General features: G+C 46.4%; 2 protein-coding genes across 8 annotated transcripts in view; one reads left to right on the top strand and one right to left on the bottom strand.

Moving 5' to 3' along the window:
• Positions 1-24,098, bottom strand: part of ALPK2 (alpha kinase 2) — a 98,938-nt gene that overhangs the window by 37,819 nt on the left and 37,021 nt on the right. For 2 of the 4 annotated variants that reach the window (XM_039388531.1, XM_039388532.1), the window contains exon 1: positions 1,104-2,832. The gene's annotated coding sequence lies outside the window, so the exon portion shown is untranslated. Of the gene's footprint in view, positions 1-1,103; positions 2,833-10,137; positions 10,217-22,545; positions 22,730-24,098 lie in introns of those variants that run through there. The other 2 variants (XM_039388530.1, XM_027742801.2) reach the window with 2 other exon arrangements.
• Positions 3,130-23,860, top strand: MALT1 (MALT1 paracaspase). Of its 4 annotated transcripts, none has more exons than XM_027742810.2 (17): positions 3,130-3,319; positions 4,108-4,274; positions 4,564-4,685; positions 5,062-5,212; positions 5,340-5,518; positions 5,763-5,859; positions 6,248-6,280; positions 7,367-7,393; positions 7,948-7,983; positions 8,432-8,635; positions 11,374-11,551; positions 12,512-12,586; positions 12,995-13,122; positions 14,721-14,870; positions 15,552-15,709; positions 15,905-16,030; positions 16,746-23,860. In XM_027742810.2, the coding sequence occupies exons 1-17, from the start codon at positions 3,168-3,170 to the stop codon at positions 17,211-17,213; spliced, it is 2,451 nt and encodes an 816-aa protein (XP_027598611.1). In that variant the 5' UTR covers positions 3,130-3,167; the 3' UTR covers positions 17,214-23,860. The 4 variants fall into 4 exon arrangements, with proteins under 4 accessions (XP_027598611.1, XP_027598614.1, XP_027598613.1 ...); XM_027742811.2 differs by having other exon boundaries at positions 3,168-3,319; positions 7,951-7,983; positions 16,746-17,213; XM_027742813.2 differs by lacking the exon at positions 6,248-6,280 and having other exon boundaries at positions 7,951-7,983; positions 16,746-17,213.

Here is a 24,098-nt window from a genome sequence, read left to right as displayed (position 1 = left end):
TACAATATATTTATGATCAGAAACATACAACTTTACTTTTAAAAAAAAGCTTCCCATTAATGTTTTCTTGTATTTAAATGCTTATTCTCATGTTCTCTCTTTAAGCTTTTTCTTTAAAAGAAATCAAAGTAACAAACAGTAACTACAACCACATTATTCTTCTATAAATCCTTCGAGACACCGCAGTCAAATTGAACACTTGGAGCAGCATATTTGTCAAGGAGTGCACACTGTCAGAAATCAAACCAGAAAAACCACTGCATTACCTAAACCAACTATCACCAAAATATGTCTTTGCCAAAAATACTGTGATATGTTGTGGTTCTTCAACTGCCAGCATCCGAGACTTTTGGACAACTTTTCTGTTTTAGTGCCCCACCCACCGTGAACAGCCCCACGGTATAAAAACACCCCAGCTATAATTCACTGGCTAAATGCAGTAATAAATGACTGGCTCTGCATGCCTCTAACAAAGACCTTAACAGGGAGTAATTAAAACAAGCAATCACAGCACAACTCTTCACACTGATCTGTCTTAATCTATTTTTAACATCTGCCAAGCATCTGACCCTGTCAGATTGAGCAATTCATGCAGCCTGAGAATCATCTATTTCTGCTAAGTGACCAGATTTTTTTTCTCAGCAATGGAAGAAAATTTTTACCTACTGAGTATTAGAACATGCAATATGTATTTAGAACAAATAAAATGCATTTTTCAGGATACCTGGTATCACTTACACATTCTTCAGAGAAGGAAGCTTGTTTTCATATGATTTTTGCAAGTTTATATTGTTGAGACTCGGTGGAAATAGTACCAGTGTAATTCTAGAAACACTGAGCAGAATTCTAGATGCAATGCATTTAAAAAAAAAATCAATCTATCAAGACATGGAAAAATTACTATTCTTTAGCAGAAGCAAATAACAAATCCTATTTCCTGTTCAATAACACTACAAGTCACTACAGTCGTGTAATGCCTTAAGAATAATGTAACTTGCCCTTATTCCTTTACTCGTCTGTTACGATTCCCAGGAGCAAAAAGCAGCCGAGTAACGTTTGCAGCACAATCCCCCTGCCCCCCGAGCCCCCAAATGCACACTCACCCGCAGGGCCCTTCCCGGGCATTCTAGCAGCAGGCTGGGCCTGGGCTGGGACCTGGTGCTGCAGGACAAAGGACGCTGCGTTCGTGCATGTTGTTGGGAGCTGGGGACGGCTTCGGGGGTGTTCTGCTGCTGTGACCTCAGGGCAGGGAGTCTGATCCCTCAACAGGTTGACTTTTAAGAGAGCCGATTTCATTACATGCAGCAGATGGCCCTTCCTGAGAAAACCTCCACCAGACAGGGAGTTGGCAGTGAGGAGAGGGCACATCCTACTGCCATAGAAGTCCACAGGAATTTCCTCGTGGCTGAGAGAGAGAGGAAGTGTTGGCCTTAGCTTTTCACACTAAAGCACTGGATTGTTTTTTGGAGAGCGTGCCTAACTGCTCTGCTAGGTACCTTGGGAACTTCTTACTTGCTGGAGGTTAAGCACACAAAAGTTCTGCTGAGCATGAGAAAACCCACAGTGCCTAATAAGCAGGCTGAGGAGATCAAAGGTGGACAGTGGACTTTTAACAATCACTACACAGAAATTCACCTGTGATTCCCATCCCTCAAAGGCAAAAAGGTGAATCCTGAAGTAAGGAAGTATTCCCACTCCTGTTACCCAAGGAGCCAAGTCTCACACAGGAGGAACTTCAATGAATTGCACAAACTGCTCTGAGCTCAAAGGATCTGGAAAAGGCTGAAAAGCAAGTTTTGTGCCAGGATTTTTTTTAAGCATTTTGCAATAATGGCAGCTAAAACTGGTTATGAGATACTACCGTGCTAAATACTTCTTGCTCCCAGTGTTATCTAGACCCAGATAGGAAACTGGTGTGTTCAGCAATAAATATAGCACCTCCAAACACCAGCATTCAGGAATAGCAACAGGGATATCTGTTTTATGTAACAGTCTAATAGCCAAAATAACCCCCAAAGAAACGAGAGGCAGCCACATTTGTATCATAAAATAGTCTGGGTTGGAAGAGTCCTTTAAGGGTCCTATATTCCACCCCCCTGCCATCGGCAGGGACACCTTCCACTAGACCAGATTGCACCAAGCCCCGTCCAACCTGGTCCTGAACACTTCCAGGGATGGGGCACCTAGCACCTCCCTGAACAACCTGAATGCTTGATCACTGATTAAAAGTGTTAGTAAAATTACTTTCTAAGGCACTTTCAGTCCACTTTGAGCAACTTGCAACTCCAGAGAGATAACAATTCCCTTCAGATCATTGCCCCACTCATCTGTCCATTAGCAGTGATGGAGAGCAGCCACGGGAACATCTCTTTGGGAGGCTCTTCCCAAGCCGTCCCTGCTCTCCCACGCTGAAGGACACAAGGTGCCTGAGCCTTAAGCTGCACACCTGCCTGTGTGGACACTGGCGCAGGGTGGGAGGAAGCTGTGGCACGGAGAAGAATCCATGGCCGTGCCGGCTGCAGGTGGATAAGGCTGTTTCTCCTCAGAGCGCGACCCCTGCCCTCAGCGTTGTGTGCTTTTTGCCCGCTTTACGGCCCAGCTGCCGCCTCTCCGACCACGTCCGGCCTCCTCAGGGCCAGCTGCGGACGCTGCAGGAGGTCTCGCCCTGAGGCACACTCATAACGTTCCCATTTCAAAATGGGTGAAACAAAACAAAACCCGCTCGGTTCCCTCACAGTGTCCGCAGGGCCGGGGCGAGGGGGGGCCGTCTCCTGCCCCGCCATGGCGGGGTCCCCTCAGGACGGGGCGGCCGCGCTCCCCTCAGCCGAACCCGGCCGGGCCGCCCCGGCTGCCCCGCTCCCCTCAGCGGACCCGCCCGCCTCGCCCCGGCTGTCCCGCTCCCCTCAGCCGTCCCGCCCCCCTCAGCCGAACCCGGCCGGGCTGCCCCGGCTCCCCTGCTCCCCTCAGCCGGACCCGCCCCGGCTCCCCTGCTCCCCTCAGCGGTCCCGCCCCGCCCGTCCCGCTCCCCTCAGCGGTCCCGCCCCGCCCGTCCCGCTCCCCTCAGCGGTCCCGCCCCGCCTGCCCCGCTGCCCTCGCGGTCCCGCCCGCCCCGCCCCGCCTGCCCCGCGCGGCGCTTCCTTCCGGGCGCTGTGGCGCTGCCGGCAGCGATGGATCGCGGTGCGGCGGGGCCGCTGCCCCTCGGCCGCCTGGCCGAGCCGCTGCTCCGCAGGCTCAGCGAGCTGCTGGACCGGGCGGCGCCCGGCAAGGGCTGGCGGGAGCTGGCGCAGCGAGCGGGGAGCCGAGGCACGGTGCGGCTGAGGTAGGGGCGCGGGGAGCGGCGGGGAGCGCTGCCCCGAGGAAGCCGCGGTGTCACTGCGCGGTCCGGGAGTTGGATGTTTGTGTTTTCCTGTGAAACACTGTGAAGGTCCGTTTGATAAGTGACGGTATCTCGCCCCTGGGTTGGCGTGGCACTGCGACTTAATGAAAGAAACGTTGATGAATCTCTTTAGTGGGGATACGTAAACTTGCATTCCCTTTCTATAGCTGTCTTCATGTCCTTATTATCTGAGTTCTTTGAATCTGCTGTGGTTGGAAGTGCGCGAAGACTTTACACCAAAGTTTAAACTAAGAACTTCAGGCGCAGTTCACTGCGCTGCAGTGATGTGTGGTTGGCTGGGCTGCACCACTCGCTTGTTTTAAAAACTCTAAAATCACTCTTCCTGCACTTTGAAGTTAGACACTGAGTTGCTCTTTACCGCTTCTGAATTAGGCACATGGAAATGATGGGTGCTGTACTAGTTTTTCTGCTGATACCTTAAAAAGTGAAAATTAGAAGGTTTCTCAGTACATTTGGTTAGACTTGTGAGGTACACGCATCTCTTACCTTGTAGCATACAAATAACTAATACCAGTTTCTGTCACTGTATAATTTCTGAACTCATGAAACTTGAAGGAAATACTGCAAATATGTCCAAATCAGCAAGGAATTTCCTTTGTCTATTTTTTTAAATCTTTTTGTTTGTCTACAATTGATTGTTAACCCAGCTCCTTTCTGAGCAAAGAGTGTTAAGAAGGTCTGTGCCATGTCCTTCTTTTGTTCCTCCGTAGCCCTTTGGATTTGGAGCAGTGTTCCCTCCAAGTGCTGGAGCCAGAAGGCAGTCCCAGCTGGAGTCTCCTGAAGCTGCTGGGAGATCGTGGGTGCACTGTGGTGGAGCTGGTGGAGTCCTTGCAGGCCCTGGAGCACACAGAGGCTCTCCAGTGTCTCGGCCATGCAGGTCAGTGCTGGGCCTGTGCTTTCGCTGCAGCTCTGGGTTTTACACTGGAAACACTCAGCTAGCTTGTTTTCTGCAGTAGATAAAAACATCTTTAGTGCCTGAATTCTGATAATTGGTATCCATATGATTATCAAGGTAATTGGCTCATCTGATTCTGAGATTAAAAGTAAGCCAAGTAGATAAGCAGCCTTTGTACAGTGTTGTTGTGGACTTGAACTTGGCTGCATGGACATGCAGGGTGGACTTGTTTTTGTTCCTAACTTTGCTATGTGTAAATTCTGTTTTAAAGGTATAAAGATTGTTGTACAGCCAGACTCTCAAGCAGTGCTCTCTGGTCAGGTGGTCAAGCTGTGTTGCTGGGCAACAGGACACCCATTTGTGCACTACCAGTGGTTCAAGCAGGAAAAAGAGGTAATAGTTGATAAACAGTGCAGGTTTTTGCAATAGTGAAAATAATAGGTAATGATTTTGGATGATACCTTTTTCTTTCTAAGACTCTTCCCTTTATTTACAATGAGAGAAGACTGCTGGATAGTGACCCTAGGAATCTGCTAAAACAATGTGGTGATTCCTTATATTCAAACCACTTCATCCCTGGGGGCTAATTTTGGAATGGGACAGAAAGGAAGCTGCAAGTTTAGTTGTCTCTCAGCTTAGCAATAAGTTTCAAGTATGTGAAGGAGTTGAGGCTGGTCTTATGGACACGGAAATAAATATTGTAGTGCTTGATCCTGGTTTAGATGAAACCAATCTAAATTTCAGTGTTTTTGGTTCACCTGTGATTCAGGTTCCCCATGGTGATTCTCCAGAGCTGGTTTTGAATCCAGTGAGTGTAAAGGATTCTGGCTTTTACATCTGTCGAGTGAACAGTGACTGTTCCTTCGTGTTCAGTCGGTGGGCACGCCTGGAGGTCTGTGAGCTCCAGGGTGCATCTCATGGTGAGTGGCAGAACCACTGCCTTCTGAAACTGTCCTCCCACTTCCTAGAGGAACTTGGGCCTCTGTAGCTGTGCTTAGGTTGTCTCACCCTTTCTTTTCTTTTTTTTTCCTTTTTGTTTCTCTTAAGGGAACGTGGTGGGTTTGCCTCAAAACAAATTGTGCATTTGTGTTCAGCCTCAGCCACAAAACCTGACAGTGGGGGATGCTTTGGTACTAGAATGTGGAGCTGTTGGAAACCCAATTCCTCATTACCAGTGGTTCAGAAATGGATTTCCCTTGGCAAATGGGAGCAAAAACGTCTACACAGTAAGTTACTGCAATGGGCCAGCCTTGGGGGCCGATGTGCAACCACCTTGAACTTATCACAGAAAGCTTTCTTGAAGAAAACAATTTCTCCATAGTCTTGATTAACCTCTGACAGAAGTGCTCGCTCCAAGTGCTTCTTTAGTTTTTACTTTTTCTTGCATGGGGGCTTAAATGCAAGGCTTGAATACCTGATACAGGTGTTGTCTTGGGGTCTGTGAGGATGACTGGGACGACACTTGCACAGGTAACTTCTGTGGACGTGGAACATCAGGGGACATACTGGTGTCACGTATTCAACGACCACGAGGATGAAGACAGCGAGAAGGTAGAAGTCATTATAGGTGAGGAGTTTTCCTGTTTGATACAAGACAGGTGAGGTTGTTCATTGCAAGCAGAATGAATGAATAGAACATATTCAGTGTGTGTGCACGTGCACGTATTTTCAGGGACCTGAAGAGGAGCAGATCTCTGTATAGCTTCCAGATCTATCTGGGAATACTAGTATGTACCTCACAAGTTCTTTCCTAACCTAAGGAATATCCTAGTGTAGTACTCCCAGGTTTCAGTGATTAGTGCTGTACAGTGTTGTGGTCAGTGCAGATTTGTACTGCTGTAAAATGAGCCAGATTGCAGAGCAGCTTGACAGTGACCTTTGTCCCCCACCTCGTATGCTAACACTAATAACTGAGAGCGCTTGTCTTCCAATTTTCCCCCTCCTTAAAACACAAGGAAGGAAAGCAATGGCAGTGGAGTGCACAGAAGGTAAAGTAAACCTTTAGTTGTGAATCAGTTTTGAAAAGTCAGTGAGGGGACGATGGGTTGTCGGGTGTGTTGCTGAAAAGCATGTGTGGGTGAAGAGCTTCGGTCTAGTTTAAGGCACTGATGCATGATGCAGTGTTCCTTTTGCACGTGCTTTTCTCTTCTTTGCCTGGATGCCAGGATCTAGAGTACAGGAGAAAAAAAACCAGGCTGCTTTCTCCTGTGCTAGTCAAACGAATGTAAAGATCTGGAGAGGTTTTTGGCTGGGCTCAGGAGGCAACATCCTATCCAAGAAAATCTGGAGGTGTTTAGGAACCTGGGTAATCTTAGAGAGCTCCAGTGTCAGCACTCTGTCTGCAAGAGGTGTTTCCAGCAACCTCATTAGGATGATTTCTGTTCTCCTCTGCATTGCTGCCATGGGGAGGAAGATGTGTATTATTACTTTTGCTGTTTGCACCATCCCTTGATGGCTGAGCTCCTCAGAGTCTGCAACACCATCAGGGGATCACGTAGAACAGTGTAAGGCTGCTCACAGCAGGCCTGCTCTGAGACATCCCTGGGGCTTCAGACACAGTGGTTTTCTTTTCCATGGTTTCCAGTGCTCTCAGAATAAAGAGGTGAAACCTGTGGTAGCTTAGAATATTTCAAAATTCTGTCTGAAGTCTTTCTGAATACATGTGGCTTCCCAAAGTAAGATTTCTTGCTCAGGATGTTGCTTTTTCAGCAGTCTTTCAAGCATATCCTCTTCAAAGGGGTGATTCTGATGCCTTGTTCCTTGCTCCTTCAAGCTGCCTGCATGCCTGTGGGATTGGAGTGTAGGGAGTGTCCCTCCCTTGGTTTTTAGCTCTGCTGTGCTGTAATGCTGGTCTACCATGGCTTTATACATTGCTGGATTTTCTCTTCTCTGGGCGGAATAGACACGAAAGATTACATTTGCAGAAATGCAAAGCCAAAAGTATTTTGGAAAAGTAGCTTGTTTTCCGTGTTCAGCTTTGATTATTAGTGGCATGACACTTATATTTTTACTAACAAAAATGTTGCTTTTGCTTATTGTTTAAATGATGATCTTATTGGTGTGTTTCTTTGCAGAAGATTTTAATGATCTTCAAGAATCAGGTCAGTGATAAGTTTTGAAAAACTTTAGTTTTGCATCTCATTTTTATGTTACAAGTCACTGAAGCCTAGCTGGGTTACAGTATATACTTTACAGTATTTGCATGTGTCTGTAACTAGGAATTGAATAGGGGCAGGTATCATGTTAAGAGCAGCACAGCTTCCTGGGTCCAAAAGGTTGACTTGAAGCATATAGTGAATTATAGGGGTGCTATTATCTTTGTAACATCACCCAAGTCTGGTCTTACTGCACTGCACGTGCACTTATACAAAGGGAATTATCTTTGCTTTCTTGTCTGTAGTTTCTCTGGACTCTCAGTTTTAGTACATTGCTGCTTTCTCAGATGATGTAAGGTGTCTGCTGTAAACAACACAACATCAACAAAACACCCCCAAAGCCACCAAAACAAAACAGAGCCCTTTTTTTTGTGCTAACTCAGTAAGGTGTTAGGCAAAGCAGTGTCTCTACACGATAGCTGTGGGGAACATGCAGTTCATTTTCTGGTGTTGCAGCTCCAACTGTAGTCACTGACAGTGCTCTTTTCATCTCTTTCAAGCAGACCCACAAGAACTGTCGAGTCACAGACCTGTTGGTGAGTAGATTTGTAGCTGGAACGTGCATTTCCCATCTTGGAAACAGATTTTGCTGCTTCTGACACTGCCAGTGCAAGACCTGTGGGGCACGTAGAGAGCTGCAGGGAGGGAGACCTGTGGGCATTGGTACAGTCCCTCACAATGCTTGCCTGCCCTTCCAGGAGTAAACTGTGCCTCTGTCCAAGCTTCTCCACTCTTTCAGCTTCATCAGTGTGAGGGGGAATTTAGGTGCTCCCCCCCAAGCTGGTAAGGTTGGGGTTTTTTTGAGGTAAGAAGAGAGTTGAGCTGTATTATTGATGTAGGAAGGCTTTTGAAATCACATGAAATATTGTGCCTGGAAATATTGTGCCTGGATACTCTTTTCTCTTTGGAAGACCTTACTTTTAAAGGTAGTGACCCCTGGAATATATAAACGTGACGTGTTCTTTTCTCCCTGTGTCTTGGCAGCCACAGACAAGGTGGCTCTGTTAATAGGAAACATGAGCTACTGGAATCATCCCCAGCTCAAGGCTCCCATGGTAGATGTCTATGAATTGACCAGTTTGCTAAGGCAGCTGGATTTCAAAGTCGTTTCTTTACTGGACCTTACTGAATCTGAGATGCGAAACGCGGTGGATGAATTTTTACTTCTCCTGGACAAAGGAGTATATGGTAAGAACACGCCAAATCCCTTCTGAAGTAGGTCAGTGTGGTACGTATCAAGTACACAAACAGCTGGTATTTACCTCTGCCAGCTCTCTACATGTGATGGCCAAACAGCCTTCATGGTAAATAGGGTGTGTGCAGAATGGGAAGAGTAAGTGAAAAGCACCCACCAGCATAGCCTTTGACTTGGCTTAAAATGTTTTTGTTTCTTTACTTTTAGAACAGATCAGAGGTTTGAGCTCTTTTCTTTAACCACACCTATAACTGCAGTGCAAGCTCTGGGGGAGTGCACAGTGGAATTGATGCACAGAGCAAAAGCCTTCGTGTCTTGTGTGGAAAAGGCCAGGAATGATCTGGTTGGGAGTGTAAGAAAAGTTCTTCTGTGGGCTTTGAGTTTTCAGCTGACTGCCACTATTTTGTCATTTTTCTAAAAGCTAAGATTCTATAAACTCCTTGAGAAATGACTTAGAACAGAGAGCAAAAAGTTTTGCCAGTGTCCCTATTTAAATTGCAGAATTCCTGTAGTAAAGCCCATTCACGAAAACATTACTTGATCCTTTTTTGGAACACAAGGTCAGATTATTTGCTATCATGACTTTTTTATGGAGGTGTTACCTGATGCTCTGTCTGAGCAGCACTGGCTGCTCTGACATTTGGGCATTTATGTCTGAGCCAAAAGCTGCCTGACATGAAGCCTCAGCCTGGCAGGAGTATCGAGGCTTTCTGAGAGCAGTCTGCTTTTTTACTCCCTGGGAAATAGATGTGCTGGTACATTTGGGACTCTTGCACCTTCTCAATTTTTTTCTGTAATTGTTGTCATGAATGTAGAAAATAAAGCACAGAAAGGCTTTAATGGGTTTCTCAGCAGCACCACATGAAAGCTCTTACACAACATATTTTTGCAGTCGTGCATTTCCAGCCACTTGGTATAAAAGGTAAACGGAGCAGTTTTTCAGTGGTGTTTGGCAATAACTACTTCAATTTAAATGGTCACTTTATCCTTTCTGCATAGTGGCTATTAACAGCTTAAAGCCAATAAAAGGTGCTGTCAGTGCACAAATAGGTAATGATTTATAGCATTTCTAGTGGGCATAGCTTCAAATAGAAGAGGCACAGTGGCTGCTGCTGTCTGGTCCCTGTTACATGTGTTCCTGATGCCTGCTAAGTTGTGTAATTCTGGCCAACTGCCAGGAAAGTGGCATTTCAGATACTGGTCCTTAAGGGCAGGAGTGGTAAACAAAGTGATGATGATTGCCTCCTCTGATGCCTTGGTTTGTGCTGTTCTAAATGTAGGGTGCAATTAACATTGTATTCCACACAGGGTAAAAGCATAGACCCGGATGTCTGAAAGGCTAAAAATATTTAGGCTGCTTTCTTTTTAAAAGAGAGAGAGAGAGAGAGAGGCAGATACCACTTAAATGCTGACGTCTCTGAGGAACTTGAGCCTACTTAAAATTGTTGTGCCTTAGTGTCTGTTGAGACCCTGTGAGCATGTTTACTCCACTTACCCCGGTATGCACGGATGTATTTCTGATCTTGAGCTCAGCACGGTCAGCGCTGCAGGTACTCGTGCCACAGCACAGGCATCTGCCAAGGACAGCAAAGGAGTGTAGTCAGTGCCATGACTTACAGAGTATACACTCAGATAGATCTCCAGCCAGCCTGAATTGTCACATTTCTGTTAGCTTTGTTCAGCTGCACACTACATACTGTATATATTGCAGAGCTGGCCCGTAGACTGCTCTGTATAGATAAATAAAAAGTCTTTTTAAGAGATGGAATTTGCATCATTAAGGAAAACCAGCACTGGGAACAGGCAATAGGAAAATCAAATTTAATCATACAAGCTTCTCTTAATTGCATTTTTTGGCAGTGGAGGTTATTAATTCTAAGAACATCTAATCTTACTGCAAATTGATATGACTAATACTGGACATCTTTATTCATATAAGTAAAATCTAAGCCCTGGCTTGCAGTTTCCTTTTTCAGGGTTCAGAAAAGCTGTCTTTAATTCCATGACATGTTTGGGTTTTTTTTCCTACAAAAATATTTCATGTTTTATTGAAGATTTTAAATCTTAAAATGTTGTAGACTGTTGTGTACTGGCAAGTGAGGGAGATGATGGCGGGATACTCGTTTCTGGCTAGGAAAGCACGCAAAGAATTTGTTTGTTTAGTAGACCCAGAAGTAACCCAGTCTGTAACTAAGAGATGTAGCTGCAATCAACTGAACATGAGCTGCTGGTAGTTTGGTAATGGGGATGTGCTCTGGAGTCCTACCAAACTATTCAGCAGGGTTTTTTTCTGTCTACAAAATCTGCAGAGTTACTGCTGCTCAGAGCTTTGTAATTGCACACGTGGAGAAGATGTTTTACAGTTGGCACATTTCCTTGTTCCCATCTGTGAGTTACACATCATACATAACAGACTATTTCTGCTAGAGGCCATAACTACTTAAAGCATTTAAGAGTATTTAACTCGGTGTGTTTGATGCAAATATCCGATTGATCCTATTGCATGTGTGATATTTGCTTTTTTTTAAATTCATTGTGTCTGTGTGCTGTGGAGTCGATGTTAAAGTGGCTCGCCCCTGCCTCCCCTCCCTTCCTGTGTTAACAAAAGCATATTGATATTAAAAACCCAGCTTGGAGTGGCTTGAATGGTCTCAGTCCCGCTGTGCATGAGATGTGCAGGAGCGCTCCCGTGTGCTCCCCGTGCTCTCAGTCACACCTGTTCTGTACCCAGGTCTGCTGTACTACGCCGGTCACGGCTACGAAAACTACGGCAACAGTTTCATGGTCCCCGTGGACGCTCCCAGTCCCTACCGGTCAGCAAACTGCCTGTGCGTGCAGGACGTCCTGCGGCGCATGCAGCTGAAGGAGACGGGGCTCAACGTGTTCCTGCTGGACATGTGTCGGAAAAGGTGTCACCTCTGGTCCTCAGGGGAGAGCTGACAGCGGGGGCTCGGGGGTGGCTTTGCCTCACAGGACAGGGAGTAATGACTCGAGTTTGGGGAACCGGCTGTGAGGTTGGCTTTCTGTCCCCATGGGTGGATACCTGCCTCCTGATTCCAGCGACACTTATTTCTTCTTTTTTGCTGTTGCTTAAAAGTTATAGACCATTAGTCTGATTAGATAAAAGCAAAATTGGGCATCCTAAAGGAGAAACGTGACCCTTTCCCCTTGCACCGTTATCCGCCTTCATTACAGGAGGAAGGATCAAAGGCATGTTAATTTGGCAGAAGGGCTCAAGTGAAGTGCTTATTTTAGAACTCTTCAGAGCCATGGATTTTGCTTTTATGCTGGGGATGTTGTATCTTTATTTAGAGCTTAAAACCCAACTGATTTATGGGGTTTTTCTAAACAAAGTACTGTGTTCTTCCCATGTTGAGAAACTACGATGCCCAATTAAACTTGCACTTGAAATCAGCTCTTCAGTCAGCACTTCTGGCAATTGGTCTCTCAGGAATGTTTCATAACAGAAAAGTGCTGGTGCCTTGGTGTCTGTCGAGCCTCTAAACTTCAGTGCTAATGAAATGCCTGTGACCCAATTCAGGTTCACAGTCTGCATCCAAATAGAAAATCCATCTACATAAGCCTTGTGCTAACTATGCAGACACCGGGGGGGGGGGGGGGAAAGTTAGAAAAAAATCATAGCTTTTGGTATAACATAAAATGGGCAGTTATCAGAAATGGGTTTTGCAGAGATTGTAGACCAACTCTGCTAGTTACTATAACATGATGGTGCTGAGTTTTGTCTTTTAGCAGTCAGGATTCATTCCAGAATTGTAGGAGTGAAACAAATTCCTGGTTCTGAGCTCTGCTTTTCTGGTATTTTGAACTTGTTACCTTTATTGACTTTCTTGTGTTTCCATTTATTGCAGAAATGAATATGATGACACAGTTCTTATCTTGGATGCTCTGAAGGTTACAGCCAATATTGTTTTTGGATATGCAACGTAAGGAAATTTTTCTTCTTGTGTGCCACAGAAGTGAGCACTGAAATTGTACAGCTGCCCTTTTCCAGAACAGTACTGTGGTGTTAACAGACCAGTAACCTCGGGCAGTTTGCAAGTTAAGTGCAAAAGTGACTGAATAGAAGTAGTCAAGAGCTTTCATAAAATCTTCAATGATAAATTGAAGCTCCTCCTATAAGGAGTTTGATAAACAGCTGTGGTGTGTGATGCCATTGGAAGGGAAACCTTCCGTGAGCTGCTTGCAAGGGAACACAAAGAGCAGGCTGGCCTTGGCCACAGCCTGGTTTTCAAATTGTAGGAAATTCCTTCCCCCGTTCCCAACACAACTTTACTCCTCACCACGCAGATGTTTCAGTGTTTTTTCCTTGTCTGATGCTGGTGATCTCACAGGTGCCAAGGAGCAGAAGCTTTTGAAATTCAGCAGTCGGGGTTGGCCAATGGCATCTTCATGAAGTTCCTGAAGGAGCGTTTGTTAGAAGACAAGAAGATCACTGTTCTGCTTGATGAGGTTGCAGAAGGTGAACTCCAGCTTACTGCACTAACAGTCTCCTCAGCCTGCATTGCTGAAAACAACTTTGCTTACGTGTTCTTCCTCCCATGGTGAATGTGTTACACTACTTAAAGCTCTTTCTTGTTGTGTTTTGATCAAATAGCAGCTTTTATCAAGAAGCAGCTGCTACTGGGCAGCACATTAACAACGTTCTTGGTGTTATAAAGGGATCTGAGCTTCTTTAATAGTGTGCAGTTTTATACTTTAGCGAACCTTATTTGTTCTGAGTATCTTTCCTCATGGAGCTTTGAATTGTCCATCGACAAAAATGCTCTTCTGTCCTGTGGTTCCAGCTGCTTGTGGTAGTCCAGTCATTTGCAAGTTCATTTAAACAGTTAATGGAGTCCTACCTGCCCCAGAGTGCTATAGTGATGATAATGATTTGTTCTCTATCGAGAACTGTAAGTTCTCTTAAGTGCATTAAATAGGGCAATGCACTGCTTTCAAATGCCTGGTTCAGTAATTGTATTTTAGATTTGATGGGAAAAGTGCTAAAGTGAAAAATGTCGAGGGAACACGTGCTGCTCCTGTGCAAACATCTGCTCCAGGTACAGAAGAACAGGCCAGCCATTTTGGCCAAGATCAGCCAGTGTGAGGCTGGCTCTGTAGGGGATGTCTCTCATCAGCTGCAGGTCACAGAGCTTTGCCCAGTCTGTCTTTTGTTCAAGAATGGAGAGAAGGACTGACCTGCTGGGCAGTGTGACAGGCGCTGCTGTCAGTATTCCCAGGTCTTGAGTGTCAGGGACCACACAGGTAAATTGAAGACACTTGTAAATGTGCCAGAGGAGTGCTCCCATTGCCAGTGTTCCATGTAAATAGCCCCCACGGAAAAGGCCCTGCTGGCACTGTGCTTCCTGCTGGCTGCCTTTGCCACCAGAGTGCAGTGCTGGCTCGTGCTCAGCTTGATGGCCCCCAGGCCCCCGAGGTGCTTCCCTGCAGAGCTCTGTCCCAGGGAGTCAGGCCTCTTCCTGCACAGGGGCAGGGCATCATTCCTGCCTGGGTGCAGGACTCGGTGTTCCCTGCTGTTGGATTCCTCTCTGCCCAGTTCCACAGCCTGTCCAGGGCCCTCGGAAGGGCAGCACAGTCCTGTGGGATATCAGCCACTCCTCTCAGTTTTTAACCATCTGCAAACTTGCCAAGCTTTGCACTCTGTCCTGTCATATGGATCATTAGCGAAGCTGTTAAATAAACAATATTGGGCCCTTTATCAATGCTTAAAATACTCCCCTTGCCCCCCAGTCCTTTAGAAATCTCTGACTGGAATTATTCATATTCTTGAAATCAGTCACTCTAATTAGGCCCTTCCCCACTCAGAACTGTGATACTGCTTGAGCAGGCTTTGAGGAACAGGGGAAGGGGTTGGCCAGGCCCCATGTGAACCCTCAGGGCCCTGCAGCAGCAGGAATGGTGCCTTGGCCCTCAGGGAAGGAAGAGCTGCAGCTTTTGATGGACGTGCTGGCGCTGGCATAACCACAGCAACCACACAGCACTGCAGCAAGGGACTTAATTCAGTTGGAATGGCAGCAGCATTGATTTTGAAAGAACCTGTATGCACCTTACTTTCAGATATGGGCAAGTGTCCCCTGACCAAGGGCAGGCAAGCCCTGGAGATCCGCAGCAGCTTGTCGGAGAGGAGGGCGCTGACAGACCCCGTGCAGCAGAGCACAGCCTCGGCAGAGTCGCTGGCACGGAACCTGCAGTGGGCCAAGGCTCATGGTAGGGGACACTGCTCTTACATGATCCTGCTGCCGTGGGGGGACAAGTGAGGGCATGTAGTACTGAATGGAAATGGGAGACATTCAGATTTATATCTGAATTTTCATTAGTCTGTTCAGTAGGAAATCTTGGTGTTTGGGTTTACCCTTACATGAGACAGGAATGAACAAGGTGACATGGAGAATTCATCCAGAGTAAGTATATTTAAAACCACAGTAGGGGAGACTTACGGGATGTCTGCCCCCTGGACAGTGTCCCAGGAGTCTGTGTGTCTAACAATGACACTTCTAAGACATCATTAACTCATTCAAAAGTCACCTAGAATAGGCAGGCAAACTGTATGGTAAGTGTGCATGAGATGAAAAGGAGTTTTCAACGTATACAACTAAGAAAATAAGGGTGAGATGAGTTGGAGGCTTTCTAGCTTCTTTTAACAAAGGCAGTGCAGTTTAAGATCTTTCACCTTATTTACCTAAAGTTGTTGGGGTACATCTTCAAATTGCTTTGATAGATTGGGCAGAGGGTCGGGGTGGCATTTCTAAGACAGCTCTTCCACAGATGCAGGTATTTATTTGTGAAATTATACCCTTAATTCTTGTTTGTTAAATAGAAACTGTTTTAGAAAAATACAAAATGCATATGCTGAGTTATATTTAGACTGTAATGATGTGTTCTTCGCAGAGCTTCCAGAAAGCAGGTACCTTGATTTTAAATGTGGTGTCCAGATCCAGCTGGGGTTTGCAGCCGAGTTCTCCAACGTCATGCTAATCTACACGAGGATGGTGCAGAAACCCCCCGGAATGGCCCTTTGCAGAGCCCACGTCACAGACTTCGCTCTCGTAAGTGCTTCCTCTCGGTGTCTCGGCATCTTGCTCCACTGAAGTTGAAAATTTCCTGCTCCATCCATGTCAGACTGCATCTTTTGCAATAAAATGGGTCCAAACTGTTGAAACTTCTAAAACTGAAATAAGTAATGGTTTATGATCTACAAATTCTATACCTTCAATTAAGTTCTCGTTTCTTTCTTGCAACAGGACCTGGATGTGGATCCTAAATTGGCTAATAAAGGAACTCCTGAGGAAACTGGAAGCTATTTAGTATCAAAGGACCTTCCCAAACACTGCCTCTACACCAGGCTGAGTTCACTGCAAAAACTAAGGGTTAATATATATTACTCCTCACGTTTGTTCAGATAACTGACACTAATCATGTTGCTTCGCAGTTCTGTTGAAGCATCTGTGTGTTGTCTGCACAGTAAGTTCTTTGGAGGGAAGCAATGACTAATAGCACAGTTTAGTGACTTTAATTCTGTAGCTGAAAAGTAAAAGCCAGGGAATTGATGCCTATGCAGTCCTGAAACCAGCATGCAGGGCCCTCTGTATTTTCTTGGCCAAGGTGGTTGTTTTTGTGAAGATGATCCATAGCACACTCTGAGGGTGTTCCTATGCACTGCAGTTCAGGAAGAACATGACCTGAAGCAGAGCTGCCTCTTACAGAGTCATTAGTAGGAGCTGAAAGTGTTGTGTATCATCAGCCAGTGCTCCTGGGCATGCAGTTTTTGGAAGGTTCTCCCTTCAGCAGACTGGGGCACTGTGAAGTGTCTCTCTGTATCTTTGTGTCATGAGCACCTGCCATCTCTTCTTCGGTGTTTTTGGCAGCTGAGGTAACATAAGTGCTTCTAGAATTACAGACTGTCCTGTGAGCAAGTACTGACCAAAAGAGGTCCTCAGTAAACAAGTCTTGCCCAGTGTGTGTCCTCAGCTCCTAAAAAGGTTGCTCTTCTCCAGGAGGCCAGGCCTCTCAAAGGGTTTCCTGCAGTGTTTATTTGGATTGGAAGTATAACTTGTTCTCTCCCCCACCTTTCCTCTTTTACAGGAACACTTGATCTTCACTGTTTGCTTGCACTATGAGTATTCAGGAATAGAAGATACAATGGATGAAAGAAAGGAAGTTAATGTTGGGAAGCCCCTTATTGCTAAATTAGGCCTTCATCATGGATTCAAAACCAATAACTGTCCTCATACCTGTTGCATGGCTGGTTATCCTTTTCATAATTCAATGGAATCGAGTCTTAGAGAGGCAGCTGAATACTACATCTCCAGTCACTGCCAACCAAATTCCTGTCCAGGTGTTTACCATCCAAACTGTACTTGCTCAGCCAGCATCACACAATCAGAGGCGTGTTCCTGCAATGGGCCTCCCAGGATATTGGCTTCAAGACATGAAGTATGGAATTACTCACCCACTGTGGAAAAGAGTAATGTACCAGTAGAGACCACTGATGATACTGTTGAACTGGAATTCCTTCTCTCTGACAGCCTCAGCTTCTCTGAACAGCAGTAGCTGGGATGTGTTTGGAACAGACCTCCACAGAGCTCTGCAGGATGCCTCCTGAGTAAAAATAACCTGTTATCCTGAGAGTCCTGCAACTGCCTCTTTGGCTCCAGAAGAGCATCTGCCCCGTGGAACTCTCCACTAGGAGATTTCAGGGCTGCTGTTGCTGTCTCTGTAGTTACAGCTTTGGTTCATGCACCAGCTACTTCTCCTCATTCTGTCAGCTAATTAGGAGCTTTGGCAGCTCCCATACATTAAGTTTCTGGGCCATGTTCACCTTGACATAAATTCCTGACTGCTGCAGGGATGATGGTTTCAGTATTACTCCTGCCTTGCACAGAATTTTAATTCAGGCGGAGTAAGATCCGCTCGCGTTTTAGAGTGTGGCATTTTGAGCACCAGGGTGTTTGCTGTGGACTGGAGACAGTTTAAAGTGTCAGGTGTGGGGGAGGACAGGTTGGCAATTTGAGGGAGTTGGGTTTATTTTTTTTAAAAAAAGATTGATCACCCTCTTAGTTTAATAATTGCAGCGGTCTAGGAATGCAGTGAGGACCCCTCCATGTTGTGGAAATTAGGCAGTTATTAATTGCTAGGGTACCATTGCAGCAATTTAGTCATTCCAGGTTTATTTTAAGAGCTAATGAGAAAAAATGTGCTCTGCCATCCTTGTTGGCATGCAGTGAGCACGAGCCCAGGATCCCTGTGGGTGTGTGTTACCACAGCAACCAGCCTCCACACCCACATCTGCAGCGGATGCGGGGGAAGCGGCCAGGACCTTCCATGTGCCCTTCCCACAGCCCCTGCTGGCACCTGCCTGTGTGCTTCCGAGTCACTGCAACGGGGATGGAAAGCCTTCAACCTGTCATGCAAATGACTTCACATAAGATCAAGCAGCTCTCAGATGCTTCCCGGGCTCTCTGATGACTTAACGTGATGGTTATGATTTATTTCACCTCTCTATACATGAGCTAGTTCTGCTTCCCGAGGCAGCTTCCTGCCACCCTGTCAGAGAGGGATGCTGAGCGTGCATGGCAGGACAGCACCAGTGGTCCTGTGGAGGTGGGTGCTTCTCCTGTGGGTTACCAGCAGGCAGCCTGGAGTCCTGGAGCAGCCTCTGTCACAACGCGCTCAGATTATTCCCCTCTAAATGGGCAGTTTGTTGGTGCTGTAGGTGTCTAAAGTGGTCCCAGGATTCTTCCTTGTTCACATCCTGTCTGTGCCTGTCAGCTCTTTCCCTCTCCTTTCCCTTCTGCTGAGTGCCAGTAGTATCTGTGGTACCTGCCTCTCAGGACCAGCTGAGGATTGGTCCAGCAGTTTTTGAGAACTGCTTTGAAATACTGGGAATGTACCAAATCTGATATCTTTTTTTGTCTGTAGGAAGCATAACAATCTTTTAAGAAAGTACAGTTGCTATAAAACATTTTTGTTTTATTTTGTGTATTTTGTTTATTTTGCAGATTCTCAAAGCTTTGTAGGTTTTGTTTTGTGCCTGCCTTAGGGATGTGCAGAGTCTGCTGCACTCTGGTTGCAGCTGCAAAGAGAACACTTTGTTTGAAACAACCCTTAGATTATCAGTTCTGATTTTAGTGGAAATAGTGGGTTCATTTTAATCAGAAAACAGCTGTGTTTGATGCCAAGCCATTTCCCTGTGCTGGCAGGTAGAGAACTGCAGCTGTTTGCACACTCACTGTATTCCAGCACATAAATCAGAGGTGGGACTCGTTCACTTTGCAGAGTTGTATACATTGAAAACTCCTTTTCATCTCATGCACACTTACCATACAGTTTGCCTGCCTATTCTAGGTGATGACTTTTGAATGAGATTAATGATGTCTTAGAAGAAGTGTCATTGTTAGACACACAGACTCCTGGGACACTGTCCAGGGGGCAGACATCCTGTAAGTCTCCCCTGTGGTTTTAAATATACTTACTCTGGATGAATTCTCCATGTCACCTTGTTCATTCCTGTCTCATGTAAGGGTAAACCCAAACACAAAGATTTCCTACTGAACAGACTAATGAAAGCAGCTTCTCAAATTGGCAGATGGTGGCTCTGTAAGAAAACATGTTTTCTTGCCTTGCCCCTCAGTTCATTCCCAGACTGAGCAAAGAGAGCTCGGTAGTAGCATCTGTTGATGGAATAGTTCCTGTTAAACTCCATCTGCCTGCCAGCTCTAAGATGTTCCAACCATGGTGTGTATATAAGGTACAAAAGGTATAATTAGAATTCTGCTGTATCAAAAACTGGAGTGGGTTTAATTATGTAAGATGGACATTTTTGGACAGCTCTAAGTACTAAAAAATACCATGAGTGGCGAGATGGTGCTCAGCAGTTGCCTTTGCAGCCTGCGTTATTATTTGCATGCAGCGCAAGATGTAGATTTTTGCCTGATCTGAAGCTGAGCCAGTTCTTGCACGGTGGGTGTGTGGGAGCATAACTTCTGAGGCAGAGGTTTCAGAGCTGAAGGGAGAAAGAGAAGAGATCCCCCAGGGCTGGAAGGGTGGCTGAGCTGCCCCAGCCAGTGTGAGCAGCTGGCCATGAAGCACAGCCTCACGGGGGAGCGGGTGCAGGCAGCCCCAGCACTGCCCCCAGTGACAGCAGCAGGTGCCCTGCCAGTGGCTAATGGTGGCCACACGCTCAGTTTATGGGGTAACAAGGTTGCTGAGTATCTTTAACACTTTTGTAGGGTAGTAGAGCGCTCGCTGGGCAAGGGGGAGAAGCAGCTTCCCTCTCTCTCACCATGCTAACATGGGCAAAGTCATGTCAGGCGGAGGGTGCAGAAGTGGGTAATGCCAAAGCCCAGAGCTGATTTAGTTAACTGGTAAGGACTGGAGATTCACCTTGAGTTAGAGGACTGCCTGCAGCAGACCAGCAGACCTTGGGATCAGGTTGGCAGTGGAGGGAAGCAGCCAACAAGCTGTTGTTTAAGCTGCAGCTGATAGTGAGCTCAGTTGTTATTAAATCCTGTTTGGTGGAAGAATCACTGTAGAGGCAGCAGTATTTGCAATTTGAAAGAAATGGCAATGATGATAATAGCCCCAGTCTGTCCCAGGGAAGGACCAAAAACCAGGTCATGCCAGCACCAACCTCAGCTGGGGGCATCTCTTGCTGATCACTGTGTGTTTAGGGGTTTGTTCAGTAGAGACTTTTATGGCAGCAGAGAGGGAAGTTTGCAACACGGGAAGTAGTGTTGTTACACAAACTAAATGGAATTTGTATAATCCTGACTCATCTTCGGTAGGTGGGGATGAATCAGATGTCCTTCCTCCAGCAGGAGATGCCAAGGACCAGCATGGAAAGTCTGAGTGCTTGAAAGCCTCCCAGGCCACAAACCAGCAAGGTGCCTTGATTTTAACTTTGCTTCCATTGTAGGAAGATCATCACGGGCAGCTTGGAATCAGCAGCCACTGCCAGGCCCCGTTGCTGCTGCCACCCTTGTCCATGAGGACAGTGTTTCCCAAGGTAAAGAGAGGAAAGATAGCAGAAAAATAGCTCTTGCTGGAAACAATGCTGCATTTAATTGAGCTTCTTCCCGCTGCAGAGGTTTCTTAATTGGCTGCCAGCAGCTTTCACTACGTTCCTCTGACTTGCTCAGAGTCCAGCTCTGCATGTTTTGGATTCCCCTTTATCCTTATTTTAGTAGGTGATTATTCCATTTTATGGGTGGGCTGTGGGAAGGCAGAAGTCCGAGCACAGCTGCTGCTGGTCCGGAGTGCCTGGGTGTCTGTTCCTGCAGTGCCTGGGTGTCTGTTCCTGCAGTGGGGCAGCAGCCCTCGTGTCACATGGCATCTCCTCCAGTGCCCAGCTCCCCAGGGACCAGCCGGAACCCCTGTTCAGGTTCAGCACTCTCCTTTTGCTGTGTAAATGCAGGTGAACACACAGCCAGAGGAGCTGTTGATGGCACCATCTGCAAAAGCCTAATGGCTCATTCATTAAGCAGTGGGAGCCGGCACTGCCACAGTCTAATCAGATACTGTATGATGAATAATTCAGAAATAATCCTCCTATACTTGAATAAGTATCAGGAGAAGGAAGGAAAAAGGCCCATACATATGGCACACTAAGAGAACAAAACAGGCATTCTTCAGTGTCCCAGGCTGCTGAGCGCTGTGGTACGGGATGTTAATGTGCAGGTGGCTGATGCCTGGGAGGAGCTGACTGGGGGCTGCTGGCCCAGCTCTCGGAAGGTGCTGGTGAGCGGAAGAGACCGCAGTGCTCATGGGAAAATCCATCAGCACTGCAGTATGCCTGTGCTTGGGTTGTGTAGCTGGCTGGTGACACGGGTGGGGCACTGAGCTCGGGAGGAGATGGCTGGGAAGCCCCAGGTCTTGGCTGGCCTTGGGCTGTGCTGCTGGGCAGGTCGGGGGGGGCTGTCCCCCAGCAGCTCCTGCCCACACCCCCAGAGCTGCTGCTCTGGCTGGAGTACTGGTTATCTCCTGTGAGATCCCTTTCTTTTAATAAATCTCATCTTTCCAAAAGAAATCCTAGAGGTTTTAGTCCAAAATATAATAGGAGACTTATTTTAATAACCAGGAAAGGAAATTTTTTTTTTCCAAGAAAATACAAAGAGATTAGCAATAGGAGCATCTGAAAAGGGGAAGTTTAGTTGTAAGCTGGTTTTTAATATTGAATGTTTAAATATAAAGTACCATTGCATTCTAAACAGTGATAGAAAGAAAAATTGAAGTATTCTAAAACAAGAAATGCAAGCCTCTGCTCTTGTAGATCATATATTACCAGAACATTTAAGGTGAAAACCTTAAAAAGCAACTGCAGGAACAGGCAGTATTAAGTATTTGCCAGAAGCTGTAAAGTTATTAGTCTGAATTCAGGGCTTGAAATACAGAATGTGTATGTTACACTTCTTGCTTAAGCTAAGCGTGTTTCACTAGCCAGGAAAGAACTGTTTTGTTTTGTTATTGTCCTTCCCAGAAGTGGGGAAGGACAAAAAGGGCAGCTTTTATTCTGACATAAAAAAACCTAAATGTAAATCAACTTTGGTTTTCATTGTGTCAGTCCACCTGCAAAGTCTTCTTTGGCCCCAGCACATCTTTAATGCGCAGAAGCTCTGTTTGTAGCTGTGTGTGATGCAGTTAAAATTGATCTCTGTACAGAGAGCTGACGATGAATACACCATGGTTTAGAGTTCTGAATTTCAAGAGCCTTAAAATCCTTAGAAGTTAAATAATTAAAAAGTTATTACTGCACACAAGTTCAGCATTCACTACAGCATCAAAGTGTTCTGAGTTGGCAGCACTCCTTGCTGACTGCTGAGAAGTAACAGCAGGCTACACTGGAGGCATTTCTTCAGGAAAAAGAAAAGGGGGGTTCAAGATGTACCTGCTTCCTGGAGAATGAAATACGTGGTGTGGGAGTTGGGACTGCACGGCTCCCTCAGGGCAGGTGAGCAGAGGTCCCATCTCAGAGCTGCAGTCCAGGTGGAAGGATCACTGGTGATGGTTTCACTGGTCAGGACAGAGGCTGCACGCGAGGACAGCGGTGTCAGGGGCTTTGATCCCGGTCACTGCAAAGCCAAGGGAGAAAACGGGATAACCTAAACAAACGGAATTTCTTCCACCACAGCTTCCCAGGATTATGTGGCACAGTGTCTGGTGGAGTGGACGGGACCTCTGGTCTAAGACCTCAGAGCTAAGATGTAAGGTCAACCTGCTAAAAAACCCCCAAAGCCTCCCAACACAGAAGTGATGCTTGTAGGAACACTCACTATGCAATTGCCTGTTACTTTGTGTGCTTGAATTAAAAAGCCACTGGAGAAGAGCCATCAGCCTGGCACTGCTTGTAAATCATACTTAAAATTCTCTTATTTTATTTTTAAAATCAAATACTGAGGGTGATGGACGTTTTCTGCCATGTCAAGGACACCTTGCTGGGAGGAAAACAAATAAATCTGTGTGAAAGGCAGCATGCACAAGGACCTTTGTGCCATGTATAAACTGTGAAATCGATTAACAGTTCTGATATTAATACCAGAGTGGTAGTAACAGCTGCCATCTTCTTTATGCTATTATGCAAGCCAACCACAGAAATGCAATGTAAGTAAACAGAATTTGGTTTTCACTTTAATCAAATCAGTTTCCTGGTTAATTGGGAAGAAATAGGGTGCTATAAATATTATGGCTTAATTCTGCAAGTCCCTTGCAGGATGAGCTTGTGCAAGCTGAATTTCATGGCCCTTCTTGAATGTTAAAACTAGTGCAGAACACAAATCCATTTGGGTTTTTTATATAAATCCCCAAATCGATTTATTAAATTCACATTCTATAAACTTGTCAGACTCACTGATTGCCACAGTTTGCTGCTGTTTTGGTTCATTGGACAAGTTAGAATTTGTACGTGGGGAAGTCCCGTGGGCTGGGGTGGGGCCGCCAGGGCATGGGCCAGCCCGATGGATAATTCCCTGCCCGACCGATACCTGCGGGCACAGCTTCAGGGGCAGCCTGCCAGCAGGAGCTGTGCTCGAGCAGAAGGCCTTTGGGACTCGGTGCCTCGCCAAGAGGCTCGTAAGAGATGTTCATAAACCGGCATTATTTCTGCCAGAATATGTACTGTGCTGTATGCTCAGAGTATAAATGTGAGGCGGGTGTTATGTGTTTAAAGCCATTAATGTGATCCAATAAAGCGATTCGCATGCCAAGGTTTACATTCTGGAAATGGTGCTGCACAGCGGTAAGAGAGAGAAGAAAGGCTCTTGTCCTGCCGTTCCGAGCAATGGCGATGCCGCCAGGATGCTCCGCAGCCAACAAAGGCGGCTGGTGGGAGGTAGCGCCCGGTGACGGGGTGTGCGAGGCAGGGCAGCACCGCTCCGGGACACGGTTCCCGGCCGCGCCCCGGGCCCGCAGGGTGACCCCGGCCGGGCCCGGGCAGAGCGGCCG

Source organism: Pipra filicauda, unplaced genomic scaffold (genome assembly GCF_003945595.2).
Source record: "Pipra filicauda isolate LSUMZ 115617 unplaced genomic scaffold, ASM394559v2 scaffold661_size620017_pilon, whole genome shotgun sequence".
Taxonomy (NCBI): Eukaryota; Metazoa; Chordata; class Aves; order Passeriformes; family Pipridae; genus Pipra; species Pipra filicauda.
This window is presented reverse-complemented; position numbering and strand designations above follow the sequence as displayed.